Source organism: Chelonoidis abingdonii, chromosome 3 (genome assembly GCF_003597395.2).
Source record: "Chelonoidis abingdonii isolate Lonesome George chromosome 3, CheloAbing_2.0, whole genome shotgun sequence".
Lineage (NCBI taxonomy): Eukaryota > Metazoa > Chordata > Testudines > Testudinidae > Chelonoidis > Chelonoidis abingdonii.
This window is the reverse complement of record NC_133771.1, coordinates 148,230,216-148,248,963: the sequence shown is the minus strand read 5'-3', so window position 1 is coordinate 148,248,963 and position 18,748 is coordinate 148,230,216. Positions and strand designations below refer to the sequence as shown.

General features: G+C 43.0%; 2 protein-coding genes across 5 annotated transcripts in view; one reads left to right on the top strand and one right to left on the bottom strand.

The window, feature by feature from the left end:
* CNST (consortin, connexin sorting protein) overlaps positions 1 to 6,826 on the bottom strand; it is a 109,042-nt gene extending 102,216 nt beyond the window's left edge. The window contains exons 1-3 of one of the 4 annotated variants that reach the window (XM_032801051.2): positions 6,641 to 6,732; positions 5,953 to 6,013; positions 4,438 to 4,500 (exon numbers count right to left, since the gene is read on the bottom strand). The gene's annotated coding sequence lies outside the window, so the exon portion shown is untranslated. Of the gene's footprint in view, positions 1 to 4,437; positions 4,538 to 5,952; positions 6,014 to 6,515; positions 6,537 to 6,640 lie in introns of those variants that run through there. The other 3 variants (XM_032801052.2, XM_075064204.1, XM_075064206.1) reach the window with 3 other exon arrangements.
* Positions 6,827 to 6,893: 67 nt separating this feature from the next.
* TFB2M (transcription factor B2, mitochondrial) overlaps positions 6,894 to 18,748 on the top strand; it is a 29,571-nt gene continuing 17,716 nt past the window's right edge. The window contains exons 1-6 of the mRNA XM_032801061.2: positions 6,894 to 7,292; positions 9,215 to 9,303; positions 10,786 to 10,939; positions 13,321 to 13,469; positions 16,020 to 16,109; positions 17,657 to 17,719. Coding sequence (XP_032656952.1) covers positions 6,950 to 7,292; positions 9,215 to 9,303; positions 10,786 to 10,939; positions 13,321 to 13,469; positions 16,020 to 16,109; positions 17,657 to 17,719 — 888 coding nt within the window. The 5' untranslated portion in view covers positions 6,894 to 6,949. The remainder of the gene's footprint in view (positions 7,293 to 9,214; positions 9,304 to 10,785; positions 10,940 to 13,320; positions 13,470 to 16,019; positions 16,110 to 17,656; positions 17,720 to 18,748) is intronic.

Genomic DNA, 18,748 nt, shown 5'->3' with positions numbered 1-18,748 from the left:
ACTTCTTACTGTTATGGAGCATCACTAACTGACTTCAATGGGAGTTGTGGATATTCAACATCTCTGAAAAACTGTCATTTATTAGAGAGGAAGGATAGTCCAGTGATTAGAGCACTATCTAGGACTAGGGAGCGCTGTTCTAATACAAACTTCTTGCGTGACCTTGAGCAAATCACTTAGCCTCTCTATGCCTCAGTCCCCCACCTGTAAAATGGGGATAATAGTACTGCCCTACCTCACAGGGGTTTTGTAAGGATAAATACATTAAAGTTTCTGAGGCATTCAGATACTATGGTAATGAAGTCCACGTAAGTGTAATAGACAGATATAGATTTAGTTGCCATTGTTTTAGATACCAGAGTTCGAAAAATTTGACTGTACCATATGCACACTGAGCACACTCAGAAAGGACTTCTCAATCATGTTTAACCTGAGATAAGCAAGAACATAATCCCATATATTAAAAACCAATCAAATTCCATTATTGGCATAAAAGGTTGACATTAATAGAGTTGTGGCCACTTATTGCAGTGATGAATTTGGCCCTAATTGATTACTGTCTAGATTCTCTCTCTTTCTATGAGAGCTTAATAAACCATATGATTTTGGTTCTAATTATCTAAGTTGTTGCTGGCAAGGAGTTTTTGGACAAGTTTCATGGACAAGTCTTAAAGATTTTATTCTATTAAAAGTCAACTTGGCTTGTTTAGTAAAGGTCTCCTTTGTTTAACAGAAGTTATAATTAAAAATAAACACTCCTATGTTCAGATAGCCAAAGAACAACTATAATGGGTGTGATGCTAACTGTGCAAAAAATTGCTTAACCAGAAAAGGCTTCTTGTGGAACTAATAATATGCACAGCTTTCCATGCAAGGATCTCAAAGCACTTCACAAACATTAATAAAAAGTTTCACAACATCACTGCAAGGGAGGTATGACAAGAATCACTCATTTTACAGATGGAAAATATGAAGCACAGTGAAATTAGGTGACAATGAGACAGTGCAGAGCTAGGATAAAATTACACACCACTGGATTCCCAGTCCTATGTTGCTTCAACCCCTAGACAATGCTGCCTCTAAGAACCAAAGTAAGAGATTTTAATATTGTCCCATGGAAAGACATGAAATTAGATGATAAAGTAAGGAGCTTCTAAAGAAATTAGGATAAATGTTTTTAATTAGTCAAGGATCTAAAACATTCCTATGGCTAAACGTGAAAACTCAATGCTGTGAACCTCAAATACCTCTGCAAGGGCACAAGGACACGTATAACAAAAGTTTCCACTATATTACTGAATAATTTACAAGCCTTCTTCTCTATAGCTTTCTAGACAGAGGCTATCCAGTTTATGGGTTGATCACAATATGCAAATGTAATGCAACAGCTACAAAACAGATAGCACTCTTGTTCCATGCATTTAGCAATGAGACTGGTCTAAAGCAGCGGTTCTCAAACTGTGAGTCAGGACCCCAAAGCAGGTCACAAGCCCATTTTAATGTGGTCGCCAAGACTAGCTTAGACTTGCTAGGCCCCAGGGCTGAAGCCAAATCCCGCGGTCTTCAGCCCTGGGCAGCAGGGCTCAGGTTACAGGCCCCCTACCTAGGGCTGAAGTCCTTGGGCCTCAGCTTTGTCCCCCCTGCCCTGGGTGTTGGAGCTCAGGCTTTGCCCCTGCAACTAGGAGAGCAGGGCTTGGGTGGCCTCAGGTTTCGGTCATCCCTCTCCTGGGGTTGTGTAATAATTTTTGTCAGAATGGGGTTGTGGCGGAATGAAGTTTGAGAACCCCAGTCTAAAGCATCAGAGCATTGCTTTCTAACTGCAAGGCAAAAGGTACATACAATTCAAAGATTTAACTAGTAGGAAAGATGTATACTCCAACATTAACTAACAAAATTCAGTGACAGTGATGTTCCAGGTTCTACAATAAATCAACTGGCTGCCCATTTTATCAAAAGACTGCAAATATTCTGGTTGGTGGGATTTACAGAAGTACAAGATGATTAGAAGTGAAAAACTAGAGAATTACTTTATGAAGTGCATATAAAAGGGATCTTCTAATAAAATGTATTCTGTTTATGTCTTCTACGAAAGCTGAATAGATTTTGAATTGAGTTCATCATGAAATTACAGTAAAAAAAGACAACTTGCCAAAGAAAATAAAACAAGAAAATTCTATCAAATAGGATGACAAAGGCAGATCTAGTGCATGCATGGTTCGGTGAGATTTTAGGGATTTAGCTTGAAGATAAAATAGAGCACAGCATCAGAGCAAAGACCACATGCGGGATGAGCACAGAAGTGACTGCAAAGAGTTAAGCTACCAATATGGTTTGCAAACAATTTTTGCTGTCTTGTAACTTCAAAACTATTTTGTCTGCAGAAACATTACAACTGCAGCAGCTTTTCTCCATTCTATTCCCCCCTTTTCAAAAAAAAACAAAAAACCCCCCTCCCCCCCCCTCCGAAATTTGTTTGCAAAGACTTTACAATAATATACAGGTAGATAAATAATATGCCTACTTCACAAGTCTTCTCTCAGTTATTGCATGTAAACAAAAAAAAAAATGAGCATAGCAAATTCATATATTTCTCATGACACACATTCTTAAGCAGTACATGGGCTACCATACAGACTATTGAAGGTAAGAAGTGAGTAAAACAAAGACAAATGGACTGAACAGTTTTTGGAGATGACCAGGGTGAGCTGAAGCATCTCAGTAGTAATTCTCAACAGAGGAATTCTGAGACACAGTGGGGTGGAATGGAAAGTGCACTCATTTGCATGCCCATATTCAGAAGGCTTCTAACCTGCAGCAAGTCAAAAGGAGCATGTTACAAAAATATGCTTTCTTCACCCTTCCCCCACCCAAAAAATATTTACTGTTAATTCAGTGCTAGTGAGAGGTACCAAGACTAATAGCTCTAATAGCTCTGATGACTGAAGTCCCCTCTATTCACAGAACAGATACAACACATGGAATGGAAAAGGTTGCTTCACTGCCTACTCGCCTCAACCCATAACTGAAGTGACAATCTCCACGCTAACGCAATCCTTGGCCTCTCCAATGAGATGTCAAAAAGAGTGCCACTTAGTGCCAACGGTATGGTGATATGGACACAACCACTAGCATCACTGGACACAGATCTGTGCATTAGGGACTGAACAGAGACCACCAGTTTATTTTATTTCTTTATTTTTATTTTTTTGCTAACTAATTCCTTTATTTTCAAGTGGTCAACTCCAATGTGGGGTTTGTAAAGCCAGAATATCAAAAACTGTATAGTGTGTAAACAAAATATATTATAGGTGGAGTAGTCCTGATATTACTTTACTTAATGTCAGCTTGCATTAATGAGATGCATTCAGCATGAATCTAGTGCTCAGAAAAGGCCTCAAAATGCAACTAACTTGGCATTTCTAGCCACAGTCTGTACAGAAGTGCTCCCCATTAATATGCAAGACTGACTCAACCTATTTAAAAGGGAAAAACCTGATAAAGAAGGGGTTAAGATGCTAGCCTAGAAGCTTTTTACATTGTCATATGGCACAGACAGGTTTCCAAGCCGCCGCGGACTCTTGCTTCCCCAGTCACTGGAGTTTGGCCATGATGTAAACAAAAGGCCTGATCCTAAGCTTCAAGTCACCTCTGTTTCTTATTTTGTACATAGAACAGACAATAATTTAAGTATTATAGACTGTATAAATGTAGGAGTTTGGATTACAATAAAAGTTGACCTCATTATGGTCTTTCACGTTGCGGACAGATGTCTCATACAAACAGTAGGTTGCACGCCTATTTGTGGGTCCCAAATTATATGTAGGAGACGACTGAACGTTAGAATTGCTAAAGATGAATTAATTTCAGTTTGAAGCGTGTGATGGTGGTAGTGGGGGAACTGGTGTCTGATTACTTGTTTTCGGAATGAACAACTCTTTCTGATGACTCCTCACAGTTTTGTTCAAATGTTCCCAGATCTGAAGTCACACACGTAACACTGGCAAAAATCTGTTGAGCAACATATTTTCCATTTCTTTATGGGGCACCTACCAACTATTATGACAACAGCTGCAAATGACATTCTACTTCTTTACCGACAATGACCTGAGAAAATATTGACCAGATTCTAATCTATGTTTGAAGCAAGAAAACTAAATCAAATAGTTAACTTGTCCAGCCAAATTTTTATAATACTCAGTCATGAAAGGAAACCAAGGATTTCAGAGTAGCTAACGAGAAGCAGCCCCGCTGAGTACATTAGGCTGCTTAGTTTGTTGAAACAATAATCTGGCTACCACTGTACACAGATATTTGAATCTTTTTACCTGGTGGAGGAGTAAGTCTTCACAAATTAGAAAGTGTATATCGTAGAGTCATGTTCATTTTCTATACAATCTTTTTGAGTCATTTTCTAGATCAGAAAACTACAGCACTCACCATTTTCCTAAAACTTCAATAGTTTCTCAAAGGTATTGTAAGGACAGCAAGATTTCTTTAGCCCTGGAAGATTCAATATGCAGTTATCTGGTATCTCATTCTGCAACAAAATTCAGTAAATATAAAGCATTTAAAACAACATACATTTGGGTAGTTAATGACAGTAAGTTCTAACCATAAACAAATATTGTTTATTCTATCTATTTCAAGCAAAAATGCATATGTTCCCAATAACGACATGGTTTAATAGAGGAACAATCTCTTTGACCTCTAGCTGTGGTATATAGGAGTCTATTCCCAGTTCCCAAAATACACAGAAGAACAGAAAGATGAGAAGTATGAGAAATCTTATCATAAAACCAATGGTATTATATCATGTCAGAACAGAAAAGTCTATAAAATTATTGATGTAAAAGACGTCTTATTTCTATACCATAAAAAGAGAATAGAATAACAATAGAATTCCCCTGTTAAAAGGAAGGACCATTTACCTTAAAGTCAACCACAAGCCTTAGTGAAGGAAAGCCCTATACTCAAATAAATCCTGATGTGAAGAAAATTGTGGTGTCTTCTCTATGCAGGACAGAAGAATAAACTTGGGGCTTGATCATACAAACAGTCTCTGGAATATGTCCCAACTTCTCTGAGTAACCCCATTGACATCTACTGGACTACTAACACTACATTTGGAAAGAAGTGTTTGCAAAACACCTCAGTATAATTTAAAAACAAAGGATACAAAATTGCACAGTAAAACTATATTTGCAGACAGCAGTGAGCACTTTCTCTAAGAAAACAGAACTCTTTATGATCAGTAAATCTCTTTCTGATCACTCGGTTAAAAACATAAAAGCCTCATTCAAAAATAGATTGAGAATTTAAACAGCGCTCAGCTGAACAGATTTTTTCTCGTAAGAGTCAGTGAAGATTAACATGGTACTCAAACGCAGTTGCAGAATCAGGGCCTAAATCAACTATTTGGTTGGAGATGCCAAAGGGTCAAGGAATTCCAAAAGTCAAAAGCACTGGCACAAACCCCAAAATGTAGTATTTTGTTTCTGGGGCTTGAAAAATTTACTCACCAGTGGCCAATAAGACACTTTCCCTGGCAAGGGGTTGGTGAGGAAAAGTTTATGTCATCAGTTTCTCCAGAGAGGAAACTCATTTAAAAAAATATTTGCTAGGTCTTATAATTATGAAGATACCTTCCAATCATGAATGACATGTAAACCAATTCCATCCTGAGTATGCAGATAGCTATCTCCATTGTCAATGCTGCTGCTTAGAGCTTTTCCACAGCAACAGTCCAGTGAAAATGACCATTATGTGAAGTTTCACAGTTGCTAGTAAAAATCTGGTGGACAGGGCAGTAGTGTAAGTGAAAAGTATCAGGTCAAGTTCATTCTGTTAGGCACAGAAGCAGAGGCAGGCACTGGACCTGTTCACAAGGTACCAAAAGCCCTATGACTCCAGAGACTTGGAGGTAGAGCACATCACTTCAAATTAATCAAATACCTGCTAAAATAAGCCTTCCTATTTAATCTTTAGCTTCATCCGCTGACCTCCAGCGGAACTCCTAAATTATGAGGGAAGCAATATATAATTAATATCTTGGTTTAGGAGGTTGAGTAACCATTGGTATTTCATTACTCACACTGTGCTGCAGTAAGATCACATTAGTACGTATATGACTGTCTCTCCCATTGCTCTATAAGTTACATACCTTCCTACCGATTCAAACACCAATAAGTAAATATATGAAAATCAGACATTAGGTGAATTTCTAGCATCGACGGTTAACCAGCCTAGGGACACCCGCCTGCGCCGGGCGCCACTGCCCAGAGCAGCGCAGCTACCCCGCTCGCTCCCATCCAAACAGCCGCCCGCCGGGGTCCTCAGCCCAGCCCCCGGCCCGGCGCTCTGCGGGGCGTTTACACCCTCCCCAGAGAGCGGCACTGGCCGCAAGTTGTGCGCGGGGAGAGGCGGCTCTTCGGGGCCACCCCTGGTGCGAGAGCCTCCGCCCGGCTCCACGTCGCCTCCGCATCGACCCCCCCTCCCGGCCCCGCATCTCCCCGCACCCCACTTCCTTCGCCTCCGCTCGTTCCCGGGTCACCTCCCCCCGCCCCGGGGGTCCCGCAGCGACTGACCCGGCTCCGAGCGGGCAGGGGGAGGGGGAACCAGCAGAGGAGCCTCCATCTCCTACCTAGGTGTCCGGCTGCCCCCGCAGGGCTCCGGGCGGGCATGACCGGTACTGGGCGCGGGGTCCCTCGCGGGCACGACCTGATCTCCGCGGGCTCTGCCGCAGCCTCCTGGCGACACGGGCTGGCACCATAGAGAGAAGACTTGACGGCCCAAAACCATAGAGCGGGGACGCTAGAGAGACCGGGACGGTGTACCGCCTCCTGCTGGCGGAAGCGGAAGTGACGTGCCCCTGGCACTTGCGCCCTGCTCGGTGTTTACTGGCCGGGAAGGTCACCCACGTGGGGGTGCGGCTCAGACTCGGTGCGGGGAGATGCTGAGCGCGTTGCCGGCCCCGGGACTTACCGGGCGGCGCTCGGCGCTGGCGGCTCTGGGGGCCGCGGCCGCCGCGCTCAGGCCCTTCCTGTGCGGCCTCCCCGGCTGCCGAGCTCCCCGGCGCGGCCTGGGCCAGGTGCCGCGGCAGCACCCAGACTCCAAGCTCCAGCTGCGGCTCCCGGAGGCGGCCGAGGCGGAGCGGCTGGTCCTGGAGAGGGCGCGGCCCTCCCCCCCGCTGCGCAGGTTCATCGCCTGCCCCGACCTGGCCCGCGCCGTGCGCGCGAGCCTGGAGTGTGGCCCGGCCTGTGGCCCCGAGCCAGTCGTCCTGGAGTGCGAGCCGGGTAAGCGCCCGGCCGGGCCCCGCGGCCCTGCCAGTGTTGCTTCTCACAGCGCCGGACGCGGACCCGCTGCGCCGCGACAGACCTCGCCTTCATGCGCCCGGGCTGGTGCGGCTGGACCCTGGCGTCCCAGCCGAAGGGGCGGCTCGGGTCGCTGGGGAGGGGGCTGGGAAACGCAGCTTGTCTAAGTGCTGCTTGAAAACCTGTCAGCGTCTGCGGCAGGCAGGCTGGCTGGGCTTGAACCTTTAAAACATGTCGGCTGGGGCTCGTCAGCTCTGGAGGAGCCACCGCGAGAGGGCCCCAGCCTAGCGGGGAAAGCCAAGGGGTTAGTCTGGGAACGGGGCAACTGCGCTCCAGGTCTTTTGTTGTTAGGGCCCTGACCGCATCTGAGGCTGGGTAGGAGCCGCTATGTTAAGGGGACAGTTGGACTTGGTGGCTCATGGTCACGGGGGATTAGATGAAGGGAAACCTTGTAAATGTTTACATGTAAATATGAACTTAATATTTTTGGAATTATCTAATCAAAACAACATAAAACATAATGCTGGGAATAAAGAGTGAAGTGGTGGGTCTTGTCCTGTGTTCTCAGAATTGGTCTAATATTTTGGGGCTAGAGTGGCAATCTGCACAGCCTGAAAAGATAGTGCATAGAACTTAAATCTTACTGCATATCTCTGCAAAATTGGTTTTAAGCTCTAATATTTGAAGAGGGATGGTGAGTATAAAGAAATCAGACTTCATTAGTAGTAGTACTGTAGTTTGAATGCTAGAAAGTTCAGTTTCAGTAACACAACAATATCTTGCATCGTTGCTGGAAGGTTATGACTTACACCTTCAGGCTCTACACCACGATATGGGCTCATATTTGGTGCTGACACTGCAGTGCGATAGTGGGGTGCTATGTCGTAATGGTTGTTCTTTGCATGTGATATTAAAATCAGGTCTTGCCTGTTCTGTCTATCTAGAGCCCTTATGGAAATAAGTTAGTGCCTAATGCTGCCCCACTGATGTGAAAGGGAGCTTTACCATTGGCTTTGCTGGCATTACTTTTCTCTGTTCTGCACATTTTCTAAATATTTCAAACTGAACTCAGAGTGTCTAAAGTGTAGGGCTGATGACATTACCACATGGGGGAAAATGTAGAAAAGTTAGGGATTGCTGTTGCTTCATTAGTAGTTTTCCTTCACCAGTCCATTTAATAAAAGAAAAAGTATTTTGAATGTGCATGAACAGTTAAATACAATTAATTTTGATTCAGTTATTATTTTGGTATTGTATATTATGTTGCCTGTAAGCTAGGGATTGTCAGTTTTTGGCACGTGGCTCACCAGGATAAGCCCTCTGGCGGGCCGGGCCGGTTTGTTTACCTGCCACGTCCGCGGGTTCTGCCGATCGCAGCTCCCACTGGCTGCGGTTCTCCACTCCAGGCCTATGCTACATTTCATCATAGAAACATTTTTGACTGAACTACATACACACTTTTTATTTCAAAAACTTTGTCTTATCACAAGTCCTGCAAATATGGTCTCTCTGTATCCACGCTGCCTTTTTCTTTACATTGCAACCACAAAGTTCTCAGTTGCTGCTCAGCTGCTCAACAGTAGTAATGCAGATCAAGACTGAAGGTCCATTTAGACTGTCGGAACGTGAAGAAAAAATTGTAGAACAACTGTAGAGATCTCGAGAAATTAGGGAGATCATGTTTGACTACTGTCTGAAGGTCTTACGCTGCAAAAATTTGCACACATGCTTAACTTTACTCACAAGTTGCAGACTAAGGGCATAATTGTTTATCTAACCTTCTTCCCCTCCCCCTCAATATTTGGGTAAACTTATTTTTCTCCTACTTGAAAGGCATGTGTATCAGTTATGTCCTTTGGGAGTCAGTTTTAAATGACAGGGCTAAACAATGATGATTTTTCCAGGTCCTGGAGTCTTGACCCGGACGCTACTCAATGCAGGTGCCCGAGTGGTAGCTCTGGAGAGTGACAGAGCTTTTCTTCCAGATTTACAGGTATGGTTTTTTTGTAAGGGTATCTGAAATTTGCAGTGAGATAGGAAAATGAGAAATTAAATTAAAATCACCCATCTGTTTGAATTGTTGTACCTGTTACAAGTAACACCTAAGCTAGATATAAGTTAAAGATAGTAGAGAAAAATATTTTTCTTTTTTAAATTTGTTTACTTTGCACATTTGACAACACTTTCGCTTTCACTGTTTCTCGTATATAGCCAGTCAGTTTCTCCTGTTTGTGCAGGATATCAAGTTGAGGTCTCTCTAAAGAGGAACATACGTAGATTTGTGGCTAATAGTCACCTAAATGATCTTGACTGTGTTTTTAAGCAAGATGTTTTCATGTGGCCTTCAGAAGCTTCGACAAATATTCCTAGCTACTTTCAGTGATTATTTTACCTGATTAAACTTTTGTCCTGGATCCTGCAGTTGACTCCAGGCATGTACACTCTTGGGCCCATGATTTTAGTGGGGCTTTGCATAGACCTGGAGGTCTACTGATTTGGAGCTTTTTTTTTTCGCTGTTTTGAAGAGACTGAGATTTGGGAGCCAAGATTTCTGCATGTTTCCAGCTCTGCTATCAACTTGGCATGAGCATGAGCAACTTACGTAACTTTTTTGTGTATATTCATTTTTAGTTGTTGTTTTTCATCTAGGTGTTAAGAGGCTTAATTTACAATTACAAATTGCTGTGGGATCTTCAGATGAATATGGCTAATGAAATATTTTAAAAAACTTACCAAAAGTTGCATATGTTTAATAGGTTTCAGAGTAGCAGCCATGTTAGTCTGTATCTGCAAAAAGAACAGGAGTACTTGTGGCACCTCAGAGACTAACAATGGGCCATTACACAAAGTAAAACTATTTCTTCATGCTTATTCTCCTCCCCCCCACCCCCGTTCCTCACATCTCCTTGTCAATCGCTGGAAATGGGGTATTTTCATTACTGCTACAAACAGTTCTTTTTCTCTCCTTCTGATAATAGCTCACTTTAACTGATCACTCTCCTTATAGTGTCTATGGTAACACCCATTGTTTCATGTTCTTTGTGTATATATATATATCGTCCTACTGTATTTTCCACTGCATGCATCCGATGAAGTGGGCTGTAGCCCACGAAAGCTTATGCTCAAGTAAAAAATTGTTAGTCTCTAAGGTGCCACAAGTACTCCTGTTCTTTTTACAAGTTTAATAGTGCATTCTAGAGTTCCAGTTGAGCAAATGCTCAATATGTTTAAATAAATAAATAAATAAATAAAAATCAGAATCTGCCTTGCATCATAAAAGAAGCTGGCCTATATGCAACATTTCAGTAGCTAGCTCTGTGAGCAATGTTTCTTATTTTTAACTAGTATTTACAGAATCTGTTTATTTTAAAGATAATTCATTGCAGTTTTTTTGTTTTTGGATGGAAAAATACATAGGATGTGTCCAAATTATTGGTATTGAAAACTTAAATTTTAACTTCACCATTGCTTTCAGTCTCTGGAGAACAGCCTACATGGACAATTAGAAGTTGTTTATTGTGACTTCTTCAGATTGGATCCTTTGGGCTGTGGATCTATGAAACCACCTGCTATGTACTCTGAAAAACTTTTTGAAAATTTGGGCATCTTGGCAGTTCCTTGGACAGCAGGTAAATTGAAAATCAACCTAATGTTGGGGGTACGTAATTGAGGCCTCAGAGGCAGTTTGGCAGGTGCTCGAGGGCCTTTCTTAATTTTGTATAAATGGGGATTGGAATAATCTATCTATCTGCTTTAATACAGAGATATCACTCACAGATACTACATGCCCAGTAGGTAATCCTCAATTTTACTGAAGTAGTCTGGCATTTTAGTAAGAGGTAAAACTGTGTATGGTGGGATTTGTAGTTTGAATTGTTTGCACCTCTTTAATGAAGATTCAGACAGACACAAACTGCATTCAGTGGTGGGCCGTGCTGTAAGCCAGAGGTCGGCAACCTATGGCACGCGTGCCAAAGATGGCACACGAGCCAGTTTTTAATGGCTTGCAGCTGCCTGCTGGGACTCCGCGTGTCATTAAAATTCCTACCGACGCGGCAAGCCGCATGGTCAGCGGTCCCGGGCCAGAGCACTGGCCGAGTGCAGCAAGCCACTGGCCCCTCCCCCGCCTTCCCCCAGAGCTGTGCCACCATGCGCGCAGTGCTCTGGGGACTGCGGCTGCGTGGCCCTACAGGGCAGCGTTTGGCTCCATGGAGTGGTAAAGATGCTCCCCGCTCATCTGGAGCCCTGCTGTTGCACGCACATGGCTCTGAGGGGTGGGGTGGGGCTGGGCTGCACGTGTGGCGGTGGCAGGGCTCCAGATGAGCGGGGAGCCTCATAGTAAGCGGGCCGAGGGAGGCAGTCAAGGGACAGGGTGCAGGGTGGGTTGGATGGGGGAGTGGTTAGGGGTGGGGGTCTCTGGAAGGGGCAGTCAGGGAGCAGGGAGGGGGTTTGGATGGGGCATGGGAGTCCCAGGGTCTGTTTGGGGGGTGGATAGGGGTCAGGGCAGTCAGGGGACAGAGAGCAAGGAGGGTCCTGAGGGAGCTGTTAGGGTGGTCAGGGGACAAGGAGCTGGGGGTGTTGGATGAGTTGGGAGTTCTTGAGGGGCTGGGGCAGGCAGGGAGCAGGGGGGGCGGTTTCTATGGGTCCAGAGTTCTGGGGTTCCTGTCGGGGGCAGGGAGCGGTTAGATAGGCATAGGAGTCCAGGGGGTCTGTCTGGGTGTGGATAAGGGTGGGGACAGGTAGGGGGTAGGATCCAAGGGGGGGCAGTCAGGGGACAAGGGGCAGAGAGGCTTAGATACGGGGTGGGGTCCCAGGAGGGGATAGTCGGGACAAGGAGCGGTTGGGGTTCGGGGGGGGGGGGAGTCATCCAGCCCTCTGCCCTGACCCTTGACACCCCCCGCCACACGTCCAGGCCCCTGCCCTGAGCCCTACACCCCCTTAGGCCCCTGCCCTGAGCCCTGTACCACCCGGCCCTCTGTTGACTCCTTCACACACACACCCATGACCCCAGCCCTGACTCTGGCACCCCCCCCCCATAATCCCCTACCCTGACACCCCTTCATGTGCCTCCAGCCCTCTGCCCAGGCTCTTGCACTCTCCACATCTCCAGCTGCCCCCATCCCTACCCCCACCCTGAGCGCCAAACGAGAGTCACATTCCCACCTGCATCCCTCACATCAAATGGAAGCTACCCAGGTAAGTGCCCCCACACCCAAACCTCCTGCCCCAACCCTGAGCCCCCTCCTTCATTCTAACTCCTGGCCAGACCCTTCACCCTCAGCCCTGTGCTTAGTGCACTCCCACCCTCAGCTTAGTGCAGAGAGAGGAAGAGAATGGGCCAGAACCAGAGAGAAGTTAGGTACCCACTGTATGTGGCAGAGCCGGGACCCAAGACCGGCAGCGGGCTGAGCGGGTCCAGCAGCTGGGATCCTGGCTGGCAGGAGCTGGAGGATGGAACCCCTGAGCGGCAGTGGACTGAGCCGCTCAGCCCACAGCCGGTCTGGGGTCCCTGCTGCCAGCCCTGCACAGCCCGCTGCCAGTCTGGGGTTCTGGGGTCCCAGCCGCAGGCCCCACTCAGCCCACTGCCGGCCTAGGTGAACAGAACCCCACAGCAGCAGTAGGCTGAGCGGGCTGGTGGCATAAGATCAACATTTTAATTTAATTTTAAATGAAGCTTCTTAAACATTTTGAAAACTTTGTTTATTTTACAATACAACACTAGTTTGTCATATTATATATAGACTTGCAGAGAGAGACCTTCTAAAAAACATTAAAATGTATTACAGGCATGCGAAACCTTTAATTAAAGTGAATAAATGAAAACTCGGCACACCACTTCTGAAAGGTTGCCGACCCCTGCTGTAAGCCATACCTGAGCAACAAAATCTGTAAATACATTCAGGTTAAAATAATGCTTGCTCTCGTGTTTGTAACTTACACTTTAGTGTTGTTGAGGTTGTGCAGTACATATTTGAAAATTCAAAGATACCTTTGCTCATTTTCAAAACAGATGTTCCTGTAAAAATTATTGGATTCCTTCCCCAGAAAAAGGAAAGAAACACTCTTTGGAAGTTTATCTTTGTCATGTATGAACGCAGTTCCATATACAGATATGGAAGAATAGAACTGAACATGTTTGTTAGTGAAAAAGAGTACAAGGTATGTTTAAGAACAAGAGATTTCACTGATTAATAAAGAGAAGCTGATGCTTCATTGAAAACTCTAGAACATTCTGTTTAGAGGCATTTTGTCCATGTGTTGCTTTAAAAATGTTCTTCCTTTTTATTTACTTAAGGATATTTTTCTAACAAAAGGGAGAGAGACTGTCTCTCTGCTGCTTGCTCCTCCTGAAGGAATGTTTGTCTGTAATAACACAGTTTGTTTTAAGGAAAATGAGTGTCACAAATTAAAGTGCTCTTCATGTGAGGGACAGTCATAGAAGTAGATATATTGAAGACATTCTAGTGCCTGATGGAAAACCAACACTTCTGTTGTATATTTTTTAATGCAATAACAGTAGTTCCCAGACGTTTTCATGCTGTGACTCCCTTTAGGATCACCTCTGTTGATGCAGCCCCCTCCCCTGGTGCTTACTATTTAGATTGGCTTTGCACAAATGAACACTTTTATCTTAACAGTCTACTTTGAAAATTATCGGGGGGTGGGGTTGACCACCAGAACAAAAAAAAAGGATGGGCAGCTGGAGCCACATCCAGTTTGGCATCATTTTATTTGGCCTCCCACCCTGTGTGCTGGAAGAGAGGGATCTAGTGATGCCCCCTTTCGCCAAAGTCTTAGCAGTTGCCCGAAGTTCTATACGTCCCAGGGCGAGAACTGGAGAGCGTGGCCCAACACCTTTTAAGCCAGTGGTTCTCAAACTTTTTTACTGGTGACCCCTTTCACATAGCAAGCCTCTGTGTGCAACCGCCTTCTAAATTAAAGACACTTCTTTACATATTTAACACTGTTATAAATGCTGGAGGAAAAGTGGGATTTGGGGTGGAGGCTGACAGCTCGCGACCCCCCATGTAATAACCTTGTGACCCCCTGAGGGGTCCTGACCTCCAGTTTGAGAACCCCTATTTTAAGCAGTGGTCCTGTTCTAACTCAGTATGGCTGCTGCCAGAGTGGCCTGGAGCATTGCTCTGGCTGCATGGTCGCATTGCTGCTGAAATTTGTCCGGCTGCCCCTCTGTACAAACAGAGGTGTGGTCCAGCAAAATGGTGTTGCAAACCCTGCCACACAGGGAGTCTGTTCCTGTACGGCAGCATACAGGAGAGTCCACCAAGAATTCAACTACTGGTGGCACCAACTCATGCGTTTTGGGGTACGAGAGAAGAGTCCCTGTTTGAGGGAGACTCAGCATCTTTGAAGTGGGGGTGACACGATCATGGGCTGGAACGTGTCCCTGTCAAGGTGGGGGAACACCAGAATTTGCCTTCCCTGCAAGAAATATCTGAATTGGCCCTGCTGCTGGTGCTCTTCCAGGGAGCATCTGAGTGAAAGTAATATATTTTCTTTCAGTGGGGACCATGTTCCACTGAGAGACCTGCACCTGTGATTTTCATATCTTTTTTTTACAAACAAAACCCACTAAATCTTGATATTTATATCAGGTATTTCTGTAAATATTAGGGTTTCTAAGTGTACCTATGTTTATCCCATATGTTTCTAAATACTTAATTTGTATTCACTTGTACAATAAGGGGTTCAAATACCACTAAATTTGCAGTTCAGCAGTGATTTTCTTTAATGAAAAAATAATTGGCAAAAAGGGCAGCTCATTTCTTTTAGTGTCACCACTACGGTGTTACTTCCTTACACTAATTTTTACCACTCTCTTCATGCAATTTTTGTAACTCTCTTCCCCACAAAATGTCCCCCTCACCCTGATATGAGCTGAATGCTCGTCTTGGATAAATACTGTTGGAATTCACTTTCCTAGGTAGGGGCACATCTAGCTCCCTTTTTTCAATTGATCATTGCGTCAAATCATTTTATATCTATACTTAAAAATGAAATGACTCCATAATAGATGCATGCACTTCCGTCTTTGCTTAGTTCAGGAATAACTGAAATGCTGGTTTTTTTTTTCCTTTCTGGAAGTTGTTTGGCATGTAATATTGAATTGAATTGCCAGGCTTCTTATGAAGGTGCCTTAGAAAACCTTTTTGACATTTATACAATCCATCATCTGGAGTTGTTTTAAGAAATTGGCTGCGTGGTCCTCTTTCTTGGGAATGGTGTTAGCTTTAATGTAAAAATGAAATCTATGCAATAACTGTAACATTTCCCAAATTTGGGGAATCCTTTGATTCTTGTAGAGGTAGAGTGAATGAGTGAGTATTTTCTTGTCCTTTCATAAGACTCTTTTCGCTCTCTCAGTAAAGAGGTTAATATAGATGTGATAAGTAGGTAATTTTAAATATTAAAATATTGTACCAAATGAAGTGGTCTTATGGTGGAATCTGTGTTTCTAATGTGTTCGTCTGACAGGGAGGCCTAAAATAATGTGTGGTGCATATTGTGTGAGGTCTAAGCTTGAGCTTGGAGTGGAGCTTAAGTGAGTGAGGCTTGAAATTTTAATCTTAACTTTGAATTTGCTGGCTCTTGAGAACTTAAGTCTAACCTTTCCAGTCACATTTATAAGGATTTTGGAGTGAATGGATACAGAAATAATCTTATTTTTCAACTTTGTTTTTCTGCCAGGTATTGACTGCAAAACCTGGTGAACTAAGGAGTTATCAAGCATTAAGTGTGCTATGGCAAACTGCCTGTGAAATTCAGCTTCTCCACATGGTGAGTATTTTGTACTGTCTATGATGATTACTGAGCTAAATGCTTTTTATAGTAAACAATTAAATTTTCTAAAACACCACATATTTTTAGTTTTCTGTATTGAAAATGCTTTTATAAGGGTATAATTATAGTTAATGATCTGTCAACATTTTCTTTCGAACTTTCTGTCTTCAGAATTTGTGACATAAAATGTACTTGTTCACTCTGTTACCCCAGAATTTTCTATTTTTTTTTACACAAGTGTGATTGAAATGTTAACAATTATTTTTAGTTTAGGTCTCAAACTAGGGTTTTTAAATTTGGAACATCTCTTTTCTAAATTAAAAACAAGAAACTCAGCAGTGTTAAACTATGCACAGGTTGCTTAAAAAAAACAAATCTCCCCCCTCCCCAACAAATGCAGCTTTAAAATGGGATATTTTAAAAGTGCTACTAGGCTTATTTATTTAAAGTTCCTGGGGCACTTTGAATTTCTTGACAGAAGCAATTTTGTGTTTCAGGCTTTTAGAGATTAGCTGAATGCTTTTTTCAGTATTTATTGAAAGGTTTAGTTTGGCATCAAGTGAATAGAAATAACGCTCCTACTTTGTGGGCTGATTGAAGTCAACTTCTGCTGACTCAAACCCCTGACCCACACTGATTCTTACTGTTCTGTTCCACTCATCCCTAAAAGACTGGCACCAGTTTAACCCATTTGCCTTTGATAGCAGCAAGTCTGTTTCCCACTTGTAGCCAAGGCATGGTACCATAATGCATTTGACTCTGGCTTGCGCTTTGACTAGAGGATGGAGGGGTAGAAAAGGAGATTCAGGCACCAGGGAGAAGGAATGATCTTGTGGTTGAAGCTTTGCATCGGGACCTGGGATATCTGGGTTCAGTTCCTGCCTCTGATACAGATTGTGAACTTGTTCAAGGTCACTCAAATCTTTGTGCTTCACTTCCCATCTGTAAAATGGAAATATTTCTGACCTACCTCACAGGCTATGACCATACAGTCATAAATGTTTGGGAGATCCTCAGATACAACAGTGACAGGGGCCAGATAAGTACTTAGAACCCATTGGCAGAGAGGTGCATCAGGCACAAAGCACAAGAGAGTGTAAGATGGGTGGTCATGAAGGACCCAGTCCAGGATGAACAAGCAGTAGGCAGCTGTAGACAGAACTATAGCATATATGAATTGGCAGTTGCTGGACATACAAGGGATTTATGCTTCGGTTTCTTTTAGAATTAAGCCAATACAAACATTCATGTATAATTTTGACTGTAAAAGACCATATTTCAAAAGGTGGGAAAAACTTGGATATCTGGAGCTGTTTTCTGGAGAAATAATTCTTTTGTCCGCAATTTTGCGGCTTTTGGCCCAATTCAGGAAGGTTATTTAAATAGGTGCCTAACTTCAAGCACTCAAGTAGGTCCCCTGAAGTAAATAGGGCTACTCACATGCTTAAGGTTATGTACATGCTTAAGTAGCTTCCTGAATCTTAAACAAATATATGGAACCATGACAAAATATTTTAAACTTTAACTTTTTTTTTTCCTCCCAGGAACCTTGGTCTTCATTTTTGACTAATTCAAAAACCAGGGGACTTGCAATACCGAAGAGCATGGTAAGATCAACACGTATGGTCTCGTTCTTTAGAGATGCTGTCAAACAATTTAGGCTCAAATTTTAGATTTTGGGGGTTTTAATTGCATTACAATTTTTGATAAGAAAATTCATAAATTCCCTTTATTTAATTGAAATATTTATTTAAATACTCCCTTTCATTGTAGGAAATTCAGGCAAAATGTGCTCTGTGCATAAGAAGTAGGAAGTGGTTTATAAACAAAAGTCAAACTGAACCCAACTAGTATCTTTTTATTAACCAAGATGACAGAAATGCAGAAGACAGAATAAATGGGAAAAGAAGAAAATGAGACTTTTTGAAGGGACAATTGGGTTAAGGATCATCTCTTTTTTTGTTACATGCTAGTAATAACTCTTTAGCAAAACAGAATTGAAAAAAAATCAAAATCCACTTTTGCGTCTAATGTTTTGTGTAATATTTGTATTTCACTCAGATTGGATGATGAAAATAGACGGTTCAATTGCAAATTCATGTTCTCAAGCTAGCGCAATTATGCAAAATTTGGGCTATAGATATAATAGTTTAAATTATCAGGGACAATGTTTAAATTGAAACAAAATCTTGAAGTTTAAAAAAATGAAGGCATTTCTGTCACTTTTTACAGAACTTTGGTATTAAAACTCAGCAGTATATTACATTGCCCAATTATGTCTCTTTTTAATCTAAGATTTTAGCAATAAACCCCATAAAGGTCTCAGTTTTTGGTAATACTGAATGTTACTTGAATGTTTTGATTATATCATATTTGACAGCTTTATAGACTCATCAAATATCACCATAATTACAGCATAGGTCATGTGAGGTGACACTTCAGGTGATGGCTGCACACCAAATTGATTGTATAAGATACGTGAAGACCACTTCATAGAGTCTGGGGAATTAGAGATGGAAAACATCTATCGAGTCATATATCTGTTTCCACCAGTACAAAACTATCTTTCTTTTAAGGATAAAAAGAAGTTCTTAATACATGTCTCAGATCGGAGGACAGTCTTAACAAATGTTACA